A 13986-nucleotide genomic window follows, 5' to 3' on the forward strand; every position below is an offset into this window, starting at 1 on the left:
TAAATGACCAGCACAGACCTAGAGAAGGGAGGGGACCCAGTCGTTGCTCACAGCAGTCTAGAAACCAAGCTCCTGACCACAGTCCGCCCAGATTTCTATAATCAGGCTCCTCCCACAATCAAAGGCACTCTGAGTTCACAGCGCTGGTATTGAGAGTCATTGGCTCCCATTTTTGTCTTATCTGGCTTTTATCTGTGCATTTATCAAATATTTATTGAGTGCCTTCTTCGTACCAGGCACCGTTCTAGGGCCTAGTGGTGCAGTAACAAACAGAACAACAAAATTACTCCTGTATTTCATTCAAGGGAGGTAGGCAACAAGCAACCACAGCAACAAGATAAAGCTAAACAGGTGTGGTGTGTTAGATGGTAGTGATGCTGAGGGAGAAAATAAAGCCACGTTGGACAAGAGTGCGTGCTGGGGAAGAGGGGGTGCACAGTTAGCTCAGGGAAGGAATGCGGCACTTAATACAGACCTGAAGGAGGAACAAACCAGCCTCTGGCAGATCGGAGGCCAGCATTCCGGGCATGGCAGAGACCCAGGCAAGAATGAGGGGGCTTCAAAATGGTCATTTTAAAATTCCGTTCACTTTTATTTCCATTCTCCCATGAACTTTTAAAAGACCACTCACTCGTACAATGCCAGACCAGCTGGGAGACTTGTGTAATGTGAAGAGAGGCTTCACAGGAGGCTTGTGATGAGAGTTGAGTCAGAGCCATGACGGATGAGCATAGAATGTCTATTAAGTTATCCCCCCACTCTCGCCCCAGCCGTCGCTATGTAGAGAAGTGTGTGTTCCGTTGGCCTTTGATGCTGAGCCCTTGAAAATACAGTGCTTACATTCCTAACAAAAGTGTGGTCATCTGACACTCTGATCTGGGATACATGCCTGGATCCGACATTCTCTGGACTCCAGTTGAATAAGGCCTTTATCGCGTGCCACTTGAGGTACCTGAGGTGTTTCTCTGATTGTGAAGGTAAATTTGATGACTGTGGTTATATTCTCAGGGCTCCGGTGTATCAGGAAATGCCACTCTCCACAACTCCATTGATTCTGTTAGGCCCAGTGTTTTTCCTCCGTATTGTACACTGCTGACTCCTGCTGTAGATGTGACCTTTTTAGGTATATCAAAGGGAGACAGCAATGCTCATAAGCTCTTGGCAAATTATTAGACTGTATATTCTTAGGTGTTTTCTTAATCTAATGGTTTTATTGTATCTTATTAGGATCATTTGGGATGTGAATATAGTGACACTTAATTGGTGATTTATTTTATTGCAGATAGATTCGTACCATGACTGCTAGGTACTTCAAGGGAGAGACTATGTCTTATTCATTTTTCTATCTTGAATGCCTCGCATAGGTGGAGACCTAAACAATTTAGAAAATTGCTTAACATATCGGGAGGATTTCCTAAATTCAAAGTCCCAAGATAAGGACTTTACTCACATGATCCCATGTGATCACTGTAAAACGATATGGGCACTGTAAAACATAATGATATTTCCAATTTAAAGATGAAAGAAAAATTGAGGCTCTGAAAAGTTCTGCAATTTGAGCAAATTTCCAACGGAAGGAATGCAAGGTTCCACAGATATCAGGCTACATAGTTACTGAGTTGGTACTTGTTGAATTGGTGGAAATATGTAGTAGCCTGCTTCATCTGCTCCAGTACATGAAGCACTGCTCCTTCCATTTCTTCCCCCATTGCCTTGCTGTTTCTTCCTCTGCTCTATGTGGCTTTGCTAGAGAAAATTCTCACACAACACTCATTTTATTTCTTTGTACCTTCCATAAATACAAGCATCCAAAGGAAACATTAACTGATCACCATATGGAGCGCAGGAGCTTTCTAACCCCAAACTCACCAAACCCTTCACTGTCAAGTGCATTCTGACTTACAGTGACCTTTGCAGGATAAAATTAAGCTTCTCAGCAGGGCTTCCAAGGCAATAAAATCTTTACAGAAGCAGACTGCCACATCGTTCTTCCAACGAGTGGCCGGTAGGTTTGAACCGCTGACCTTTCAGTAAGCAGCTGAGCACTTAACCAGAGGATTAAAATGTCAAGTCGAGAACCTTTCGTGCTTTCTTTTTAAAGAAAGCTTAAATCTAAGTGTTTCTGTATATGCTGATGGGTAACATGATGAGCTGCTTTACTTGGCTAGCGCAATGCTGCGAATTGATAAGTCAAAGGAACGGCATGTCCCAGGCTGCATGGGAAAGCGTCTGAGCAGCCAACGGCCTTCATCTGTTGTGGTAGCCGTGCCCTGACAGTGAGCACTTACCCAAGGAGGAAGACTGAGCGTGACCTGCAAGAACTTGACAAAAGAGGATGCGACTTGGCAGCCACAGACTAAACCGGGACTTGGTGCTCACGTGTCACAGAACCCTGGAGGTTTCAAAAGTGCCTTCCAATGTGCCCCGCTTATCGAATAGAAAGGCAACCCTCCCCCCCACCCCCCCAAAAAACCCCCAACTACCTAAGAAACATTTGTTGTGCTCCTTCCTTCAATTTAGTAGGCTGCTCTGGAACTGGGTGGCCAATACAGGGAAAATAGGAGCTGTGGATCATTGGGAAGCAGCTGATGAGCCTGACCCAAGCCAAGGTGGGCACAGGCTTTGCAGGGATGGCCTTGGCCATTGTAAGAGTATGGGAACCTCAGTAAACCAAACCCACTGCCCTTGAGGCGACTCTGATGCCTAGTGACCCTCTCTCACGTTTCTGAGGCGGTAAATAAATCATTATGGGAGTAGTTAGCAGTCATCTTTCTCCCGTAGAGCAACCGGTGGGTTTGAACTCCCAACCTTGGGCTTAGCAGTTGTGCTATGGATGGCTCAAATTCAGAGTCCACCATGAGCTAACTGGAGCCTAAATGTGGTAGGGTGATGCCTTTGGAAAGTTGATAAACTGGCCAAAGAATGAGCCTAGTAAAAGCAAGTCCGAGGAGATTGGGAGAGTAGGGAACGCTCAGCAAGGAACACGTCTGGAGCTAAATGCTCAGGACCCTGAGCAGGAGCCATCAGGGGGAATCTGCTTCAGCATTCTGAAAATAAATGTGCGGTCCTGCAACAATCTGGGCAGTTATCTCCAACGAGACTGCATATACACGAGATCGCCGTGACTCCAATTTACTGGAGCAGTCCAGTTAGCTCCTTTCTTACAAAATCAAGAATCCGTCATAGATGCACTCTGTTGATATGTCTGCTCTCTGATATAAATACATAGAAATATATGTGTATGTGTGCGCATATGTGTGTGTCCCTATAGGGTTTTCTGGAGTCCTGGTGCCTTAGTGGCTATGTGTTGGGCTGTGATCCAGAAGGTTACCAGTTCAAAACCAGCAGCTACTCCATGGGAGAAAGGTGGTACTTTCCACTCCCTTAATCCGTGACAGTCTCAGAAACTCAAGGAGCAGTTCTGCCCTGTCCTATAGGTTCTCTGTGAGTTGGCATCAACTAGACAGCCATGTTTGCTTTTTTAGTATAGGGTTTCCTAGACTGTAATCTGTGTAGTAGCAGATTGACACATCTTTCTCCTGCAGAGCAACTAGTGTGCTCAAACCACTGACCTTTTTGGTTAGTAGGCAAGCACTTAATCTCTGCAACTCCAGAGATTCTATAAATATGTACATATGCTCATTGTCTATCTCTATATATGGGGTTGGTTTTGTTGTTAAAGAATGTCAAGTCGTTTCTAACTCATAGTGGCCTCTGCACAACAAAATGAGACTTAGCCCGTCCTGAGCCGTCTTCATAAGGTTTACTATGTTTGAACCCAATGTTGAAGTCGCTGTATCAAACTATCTCATTGTGAGTCTTCTTCTTTTTCTTCACTCTCAATTTTACTAAACATGATGTTCTTCCATAGGGATTGGTCCCATCTGATGACATGCAGATGGTGAGTAAGAAAAAGCTCTGCCATCCTTGTCCCAAATAGCATTCTGGTGGTTCTTCCTCTCACACAGATTTGTTCAATTCTTTGGTGATCAATTTTTTGTTTCAATTTTTTATGGATAGTATGCTCAGCATTCATTGCCAACACCAAAATTCAAGTGCATAAATTCCTCTGCAGTCTTCCTTGTTCGTTGTGCAGTTCTTACATGCTTAAGAGGTGACTGAAGATACTGTGACGTGGTCCAGTGCACCTGCATCCTTGAAGTGACATCTTCGCTTTCTAACACTTTAAAGAGTTCTTTTGTGGTAGATTTGCGCGATGCATCATTCGATTGTTTGGCTGCTGGTTTCATGGGCATTGATTGTGGATACAAGTAAAGTGAAATCCTTGACAACCTCAATCTTTTCTCCATGTATCACATTGTCAGCTATTAGCCCCGTTATGAGGATTTGGGTTTTCCTTATCTTGAAATATAATCTATATCGAACGGTGTAGCCTTTGCTCTTCATCACTAAGTGCTACAAGTCCTCATTTTTTCAGTAAGCAAAGTTGTGTCGCGTGCATATTGCCAGTTAGTAACGAGGCTGCCACCTCCAATAGTGCCGCCGTGTTTCCCGTCGGGAGTCCAGCTTCTCGGGTTATTTTTCCAGCATGCAAATTGAATAAGTAGGGTGAGAAGATACAGGTCTACTTATCAGGAGATAACATTAGGTCTGTACATTTCTAATATTATCACATGTACTATTTCTACCTGGAGTATACTAATTCTGGTATGTATTTTATGCCTTTTTCTTGACTAAAAGTTCCTAATAGCACGTATCGATTATCAGCAACACTTTTCAAGTAATTCTCACTTTATAAAGAAACTTTGTGGCCTCACAGTTAGGCACTTTGCTGCTAACCGAATGCTTGGCAGTTCAAACCAGCTGCTCTGTGGGAGAAAGATGTGGCAGCTGACTCTGTAAAACGTATAGACTTTAAAAAACCTATGGGGCAGTTTCACTCTGTCCAGTATGGTTGCTATGGGTTAAGATTGACTAGACAAAAATGAGCCTGTGGCTTTTGTTTGTTTGTTTGGTTGGTGCTGTTTGGGGCATTCACTTTATTACTACTATGTGATGTGTGAAAGAATTAGTTGACCAGCATGAGTACAAACAATTGAAGGCATTAAGCAAACAAATCTAGATGTTTAGCCACTATTTTCTATATGTTTTTTGAATGTCATCAGTGCAGCTTGGATAGCTTCCTTCAAATCCATTATTTCTTGATCACACGTTATCTCTTGAGATAGTGGAACATCAACCAGGTAGCTTTTGTGCACGGATTCAATGTAGTCCTTCGATCTTCTTCGATGCTCTCTGCGCCAGAAGGCTTCATTCACTATTGCCATCAGAGGCTTAGCTTTTTTCTTCTGTTGTTTCAGTTTGAGAAATGCTGAGCATGTCCTTTGCTTTGGGACTTCTAAGTTTGGGTTTTCACAGATTCCGTCAAAGACCTCTTTAATGTGTTAAAAGGCAAATAAGTCACTTTGAGGTCTAAGGTGCACCTAACCCAAATCATGGTATTTTTAATCATCTTTGTGAATGCCAGACCTTGAATAAAGGAAGACTAAAGGAAAAATGATGCATTTGAATTGTGTTGCTGGAGGACAATGTTGAACCTAGTCTAGACTGACAGAAAAACAAGCAAATCTGTCTTGGAAGAATACAGCCAGACTGCTTCCTGGTGTCAAGAATGGTGAGACTTTGTCTCCCTTACTTTGAACATATAATCAGGAAGGACCAATCCTTGGAGAGGGACATCATGCTTGATACAGTAAGAGGACCACAACCAAAAAAGAGGACTCTCCATTGGATGGATTGACATCATGGCTGCAGCAATGGATGCAGCCGCAGCAACAACTGTGCGGATGGTCAGGACACGGCAGGGTTTCACTCTGTTGTACATCGGCTCACTGTGTGTTGGAAACGACTTGATGACACCTGGCAAGAACATACCAATCTTCAATATGAGTTTGAAACAAAATTTTCTTAGTACAAGTTTTCTCACTTCTTATTTGTAAGCTGGAATGCCTCCAGGTTGGTTTTCCCCTAAGCTACATTTCTTTCTTTCTTTCGTCAACTTAGCCTGCAAATATTTCCGATGCATAACCCATCCAGACATGTAGACATATTCTACGTGAGAATTGTGTTCTTGGCAATTAAGACTAGTGGGGCTTTTCTTTGAACAGTGTTGTGTCGTTGCTTTGGATAAGATGCAGGGCAAGCGCGCACCCACTCAGCAGTGCTCACGGAGCAGTGGCCTTCACTTCTGCAGGGTGCCCAGCTCTCCTCGCCCTTCTTGCTGAGTCGTTCCTCCTACAGCAACAGAAACTCACTGGTCCAAAGGCTCCTTTCTGGTATTTCGAGTTGCACTTGTCACTCTGATCCTTTCTAGAGAGTTTGTTTTTACTTGCTGGGCTGTTGCTTGGTTTTAAGAAGACCCCGGGCGCCTTCTTTTTCTTTCTTTTTTTTAAAATTTATTTTTGTTGTTGCCAAAAAAACTACCTAGCGAGAGGTATACCACGTCAAAAGTTCTACATGTACCCTTCACGTGTTGTGGGTGGTTTTGGTTTAAGATGTAAAGATTAGCTTAGGACAAATTTCAGAGGTTCAGCCTGCCTCTATGGATCCAGAAATTCCAAAGTCTTTTTTTTCCTTCTGGATTCTTCTATAGAATATTTGAACAAAATTGGAAATGGTGTTAGTGTAGTACCCCCAATAATGGGATGAGATGGACTTGTGTATCCTTGAGCAGTTAAATGCCCTTTTCCCCTGCACCCACTTGGTATGAAATCACTACAGGTATAGCTTGCATTTTATTGGTGGGCCTCTGCATTTTGCCATCAAAATAGATTAAAGAGATCCATTCTCTTATTTTTATCTGAAACTGATGTTATTTCATTTTATTGATAATTTGGCTCTTTTTTTCCCAACCTGCAGATGATGAAGCTAACACCGGCAGAACTTATACTTTAACAGATTATTTAAAAAATACTTTTAAACTGAAGTTCTACTCCTTACGGTGGATTTCAGGTAAGAATTTGGCATGGGATGTGGACAGAATTCAGGCTTTTGTTCGTTCTTCTTAGGGTTATGGGGCACTTTAACTCTTGTGCTTTCAGACCTTGTGAAGGGGAACTTTTCCTCTGTTTTGGGACCTGAAGGGAGAGAAGATTGAAAGTGAAATCTCAGTATTTCTTTCATATTGTTAAATGCCATGGAGTTGAATTTGACTCATAGAGTCCCTATGGGACCGAACTGACTAGAGATGCTAATTAACATCAAACTACTAACCGTTTGGTTAGCAGGTTTCCTATTTCTTCGATCACACGCAACCACTGCCATTAAATCGATGCCACCTCATAGCAACTGAACAGGACAAGGTAGAACTGCCCTGTGAGTTTCCAAAACTGGAACTGTTTATGTGAGTAGAGAGCCTCGTCTTTCTCCGGAGGAGTGGCTGGGGACTCGAACCGCCGATCTTGTGGTTAATAGTACTCCAATGCGTAAGCACTAAGCCGCTGTAAGAAGTTCAAGGAAACCTAGTGGTCCAGTAGATTGAGTGAGGGACTGATGATGAAAAAGGTGATTGGCTTGAACGAACCAGCTGCTTTGCATAAGCCACGGGAGTCTGGTTCCATAAGTCACAGCCTCCGAAGTCCTTGGGCACCTGTCTCCTCTGACCTTCAGGCTTGCTCTGAGTCAAAGCAGATTCAGTGGCACTGGGTTTGTGTTTTTGTTCTGATAAAAAGTTAAATGCGAAGTGAAATGTTAAAAGCATGATGCAGAAATGAGTGTACATGAGTATGTTTTTCACAGTTTAGAATTTCTTCTTTCGTAGTTGTGTGAAGTTAATTTTTCTTTTGGTGTGGACTAATTTGTAGCTTTAGAAGAGGCTGACGGAAAACGTGAAGCACTGATCTGGCTGTTTTCTCTCTTTAGATCATGAATATCTCTACAAACAAGATGAGAATATCTTGCTGTTCGATGCTGAATATGGAAACAGCTCTGTCTTCTTGGAGAACAGTACATTTGTAGGTTTTGTCACATAATTAATTCATGCTTTGGGGAAATACTGGATATTTTTCTGTTTTGTTTTTTTTCCCCACATAACCTTTCTGATCATGAGAACTCTTCCTTTGGACTCTCTTTCCCATACTGCACGTGGAACTTTCTCTCTGGGGGAGGCTCCCTGCTTGGCTCCTCTCTTGTCTCCACTGAGGAGCTCTCCCTGCCCATACAATTACATGTAAGTGCTCCTTGGGGCTCTGTCCTCACTAGCTCACCTCTCTTCTGCCGGCATGCTCTCCTTCCCCGAATTCATTTCATCTGTGTTCTCACCCTTGATGGTTTTTACTCTCATGTAATCATGTTTGCCACTAACTTCCTCCAGAGATCCAAAGCATCCTTTCTTGTCGCCAGTTGGTTCCTGAACATGCATGCTCAGAATCCCAAGCTAGACTACTAATCTCCCTTTCCTGTCCTGACAAACCAAAAGCATTTTATTCTCCTTCCCGAGTCTCCAATCTTGGCAAATAGTATTCTTCTCCAAGTCACGGAAGGTAGCGACATCAGATCATTCTCGATGCTTCCTCTGCCAGTCCTCGTGAGCACACCCCTGCACCATCAAGGAGCGCTCCGATTCCAGGTTCACTGCCACTGCATAGACCTGCTGCACACCTTGTTAACCCTTTCAGGAGTCAGTGCTCCAGCTTATGCCCCTGTCTCCATTCTCTGCACCAGGACCACTTGCATTGCCTAAGTCCAGGGCTCAGGACAACCTCTCTGCTCTCCTCCTCTCAATTCATCCACTGTGTCACCAAGACTTTTTAAAAAATCATTTTATTGGGGGCTCATACAACTCTTATCACAATCCATACACCCATTCATTGTGTGTCAAGCACATTTGTACATTTGTTGCCATCATCATTCTCAAAACATTTGCTTTCTACTTGAGTCCTTGGTATCAGCTCCTTATTTTTCCCCTCCCTCCCCATTCCCCCTTCCTCATGAACCCTTCGATAATTTATAAATTATTATTATTATTTTCTCATATCTTACACTGTCCAACATCTCCTTCACCCACTTTTCTGTTGTACCAAGACATTTTTAAGACAAATCTGATCCTACCACTTTCAAGTGCAAAAAAAAAAAAGGCTCACAGTCCCACTATTTATATCTAGGCACCAACTATTACTCCGATCTTATGTGCCTTAACCTACTATTTCCTCCAGCACACCCGACACCGCATGGTAGGTGTACTCAGGTAACACAAAACCCTTACCCATTCTCGGAGCATGCACATGTTTTCCTCATGCAGGCGTTTGTTCCTACTCTTGCTTCTCTGTTCTCATCTCCCATTCTCCTGGCCATCTCTCCTCAGAATCCAACCTTGGCCCTGGGTCTCCAGTCCTGATCACCTGGCATTGTGATCATTCTTCATGTGAATTAGAATGAATTCCCAAGGCCCTTGCCCTTGTCTCCAGCAGAACTCCCCACAGAGCCAGTCCTCCAAACCCTCAGTTGAATGCTCACGTCCTCTTTTCTTCTCTTTATTCCACAGGATACATTTGAATATTCTGTACATGATTACTCCGTGTCTCCCGATCGACAGTTTATTCTCTTAGAGTACAACTATGTGAAGGTAAAAGACATGATTTCTCCCAGTAGCATTAAATGAATCAGCTAAGTATGTTATTTTATAACTAATATCAAACCTACGGACATTTAACATTGATAGGTAAGTATTATGATATATACTAAAAATACACTAATTCAGCATCTAAAGGAGAAATGGCCAATGGTCAGTGGCTCCATAAAAGACAAGCCCATGGAATATTTTGGGTTTTTTAAAATTCATCATCAGTGCTTTCAAATAGTAAGAAGTATAATTAACATATTATCGATACTAATGATAAGTTAATACAATATAATTTATAATATGCATTTATAATTTTAAAAGTAATTTTGTGTCAGACTTGTACATCCGGTGATAATATTACTCATTTTCTTTGCCTCAGGTTTAGATGCAATAGGACTGTCAATACGTATTTAATTCAAAGAAAGTTAAATTTCCTATTCTTTGGAAGAGGCCCTGGGAAGTGACCTAGACAAACTTCCTGTCTCCAAATCCTCCCATCTACACCCCACTGCAGAGAGTGCAGCCTCAGTGCTAGTGCGATCAGTATCTCCAAAAGGCACTTGCCCTGCCCCAGCCATTGTATTGTCACCCATCCTCTCCATGTTGAGGATGGGTGTAAACTGCTAGACACTAACTGCAGATCTTCCCCCCAACTTTTTATAGTGAATTGGTTCATACATCTGTCGCTTCATGTCATTGATTGGAATTGCTACAGTGTACCATCACTTACCCATTTCTTCCCTATGGATACAGTTTCCATTTCTCCTTTCCTAATTTGTTGGAGCTTTGTCCTTGAGTAAATGCTGCCCCTTTGATCTCAAGGGCCTGATGTTTGTAGGAAGTACATCCTTCCCCAATGTTAATAGTCAGTCCCCTTATAGACCTGTCTATTGTTTGGCTGAAAACTGAATCATGGAGATGAGTTAATTTCCAGACCTGACAGGTGACTAAGGTCCAAGACAAGGGATTTCCACCAGTCTCTATCATTCCAATAAGCCTAGCCTTTTTGTTTTATGATTTTGAGTTCTAGTCCACATTTTTCTTTCTCTCTCTCTAGAACCTTCTACTATGATTCCTCTCAGAGCAGTTGGTAGTGGTAACTGAACCATCTAGTTCTTCTGGTCCCAGGGTTGTTGGCATGATCCATTTGTCTGTCATGCTAATGGTTTCCTTGAGTCTTCAGTTCCCTTAACTGTGGACAGGGCAAGGCTAATAGATGCACCTTAAGCCTCTCCTAAGCTTTTAAGATGCCTGTCACTGTGCGCCAATGAAAAAGCTCAAGGCCACTGAACTGATTCAAACTCATAGTGACCCCATAGGACAAAGAAAAACGACCTTTTTGGGTTTTCGAGACTTTAACTCTTTAAGGGAGCAGACAGCGTCTTCTTGCTCCCAGAGTGATTGATGGCCCTGAACCATGGGACTTGTGGTTAGTGGTTAAATATGTAGCTCCCTAGGCCGCCAGAGCTGCTCGTTCTAACCAGCGTGGACTGTGGACAATGTTATGCCAGCTGATCCCAGTGTCACTTGAGATCATGGCTCTGGGCCCGCAGGCCCCAGGACTCATTTCCTCGAGGTGTTGAGTTATATCTAAGAAATTTTCATAATTTTGTCCCCTGTATGTTTCACTATATTTGCAGCTATAGGTAAATACATATAAAGAAATAGCTTGTCAAACTCAAACCTATATCTAGTCATGGGTGCTATTCCACTCTCCCTCTCACACCTGATCAGCCTGCATGTACGACATCGGCGTGCCTCCCAAAACCCAGAACTGCGCTGGGTGGCGTGGAACTTTCATAATTCAAATTTCCTCTGCTAGGCGAGCAGCGAGCAACTCCCTCTGAGTCAGTGCACCCAGTGTCACCTGGGAGGGTTCCCTCTGGTCACAGTGAGTTTTTTCATAAAAGCAGTTTTACTCAAACCTCATTTTTTGTGATGGCTGATTTAATAGAACAGTGTGCAGCTGTGAAATTTTGTTTCCTGTTCGGGAAAAATGGGGCAAAAACTGTTGTGATGTTGGAAACAGCTTATAAAGACAATGCTGGGGGGGGGCAGGGGGAGGTGTACCAGTGGTCTTTTCAGTGAAAAAAAGGTGAAATTTCAATTGATGACAAACTGCATTCTGGACATCCATCAACTTCCCAAATGGACAAAAATGTGGACAAAATCCATGCACTTGTGCTCAAAGACTGACAAGGGACCATTGAAGAGGTGGGGCAGTTAGCTACTGATCTACCTTGGAGCTCCGTTCAGTGAGTTTTAACAGAGGATTTGGGAATGAGAAGGGTTACTGCGAAATTTGTGCTTCGGTCCTGACTGAGCAGGAAGAGCATCAAGTGGAAACACACGTGCTTTGGAAGAACAGCTCAAAGTAACCCAGACCTTTCCCCCAAGGTCATTACTGACTACAAAACAAAGAGACATGATGCTATTCTTACAACCCGAAAAGCAAACAGAAATCAAGCCAGTGGAAGACATTATCATTACCTCGCCCATAAAAAGTTTTTCAAGTGACTTAGAAGACATGCAGAAAAACAAAACAAAACAGGTAGGTGCTGTCAGCCATCCAAACAGATGAGTTTGAAAAATGTTTCCAAGAATGGAATCACAGATTAGACAAATTAAGTGTAATAGAAAGTACTGTGAAGGTGACAAGGTTGTTTTGTAAAAAAATTTAAATACATAGCTTTGAAAAAATATTCCATTTTTTGGAAGGTACTCCCTCATACATCCAATGTTGAAGAATAACAATGAATTTTCAAAACATCTCACGATGTGGCTTATGGTGCACTAACAATATGGTGCACTAAGTCAGAGCGAGTTGCTCAATGCTACCTAGCAGGGAAAAAAACCATACTATAAAATCCCCGCTCTACCCAGTGTAATTCCATTTTTTTGAGGGGGGGACCTCCTTGTATATACCATAGCTTATTCATTCTTTCACTGATAGGTATGTAAATTGCTTCCATATTTTTGCTATTGTTAATAGTGCTGTGATGAACATAGATGAGTATATATTTATTTGTATATTAACTCTTATTTCACACACACAACCATATATATATCCATACATCCTCAAGGAGCCCTGATAACATAGTGGTTATACTTAGTGCTGCTATCCACAAGGTTAGCAGTTCAAAACCACCAGGCCCTCCACAGGTGAGAGACAGGGCTTTCTACTCCCATAAAGGGTTTGTCCCCAGTGTAAGACATGCAAAAATAATAATTTATAAATTATCGAAGGTGAGGGAAGGAGGGAAGGTAGGGGATGGGGAGAAATGAGCTCAAGTAGAAAAAAAATGTTTTGAGAATTATGATGGCAACAAATGTGCTTGACACAATACATGGATGGATGGATTGTGATAAGAGTTGTATGAGCCCCCAATAAGATTATTTATATTAAAAAAGAGTTCGTCTCGGAAACTCACAAGGGCAGTTATAGCCTGTAGGGTTCCTATGAGTTGGCACTGATTCAATGGCAGTGAGAGTTGAGTTATATATATTCTCAACAATAGAATTGCCAGATGATATGTTATTTCTACTTCCAACTTCTTAAGGAAATGCTGGAGTGTTTTCCACAGCGGTTGCACCATTTGTAGTCCCACCAAGCATACTCATCCTTCCTATTATTTATGGTTTTCTGGTCCTTTGAAAGTTGCCTTTAATGCTGAGATGAGATAATATCTCATTGTTGCTTTGATTTGAATTTCTCTAGTGGCTAATAATCACAAGCATTTCTTCCTGTGTTTGTTGGTCACTTGAATATCTTATTTGGTGAAGTTTCTGTTTATATTCCCTGCTTCTTTTTTTCATTGGATTGTTTGTGCTTTTGTTATCAGAGTCTTGACGTTTTCAGTAATTTTTTAAGATTAGTCCTTTGTCAAATATATTGCCAAGAATTTTTGTATATGACATGAAATATAGGTTCTGTTTCATTGCTCATCTAATAGATATCCAGTTTATCAGTATAACTGGTTGCAGAAAGTATCTTTCCTTCAATGTGTTTCCACCCTTTGCCAAAGATCAGCTATTCCATTGTTTTATGTCTCTTGTGCCTGTATCCTATTGTTTTCACCACTATGACTGTGTAGAAGGATTTGACTTCAGGACGTGTCAGGTATTCTACTTCATTTTCCTTCTTTGTGGGTGCTTTCCTGTCCAGGTGTCCTCAAACTATGGCCCGCAGGCCACATGCGACCTGCAGAGGACATTTATCCGGTCCGCCGGATGTTTTTGCCCCATTTGTTTTTTTACTTCAAAATAAGATATGTGCAGTGTGCATAGAAATTTGTTCATAGTTTTAAAAAAAAAACAACTATAGTCTGGCCCTCCAACGGGTCTGAGGGACAGTGAACTGGCCCCCTGTTTAAAAAGTTTGAGGACCCCTGATAGACTTTCTTTCC

The 13986-nt window shown here is 42.2% G+C and overlaps 1 protein-coding gene across 1 annotated transcript in view; it reads left to right on the forward strand.

Moving 5' to 3' along the window:
• The window catches only part of DPP4 (dipeptidyl peptidase 4), a 101899-nt gene that overhangs the window by 21833 nt on the left and 66080 nt on the right, over window positions 1-13986 (forward strand). The window contains exons 4-6 of the mRNA XM_075529134.1: window positions 6880-6972; window positions 7882-7973; window positions 9503-9583. Of these exons, the coding sequence (XP_075385249.1) occupies window positions 6880-6972; window positions 7882-7973; window positions 9503-9583 (266 nt within the window). The remainder of the gene's footprint in view (window positions 1-6879; window positions 6973-7881; window positions 7974-9502; window positions 9584-13986) is intronic.

The sequence above is a fragment of the Tenrec ecaudatus genome, chromosome 13 (genome assembly GCF_050624435.1).
Source record: "Tenrec ecaudatus isolate mTenEca1 chromosome 13, mTenEca1.hap1, whole genome shotgun sequence".
Classification (NCBI taxonomy): domain Eukaryota; kingdom Metazoa; phylum Chordata; class Mammalia; order Afrosoricida; family Tenrecidae; genus Tenrec; species Tenrec ecaudatus.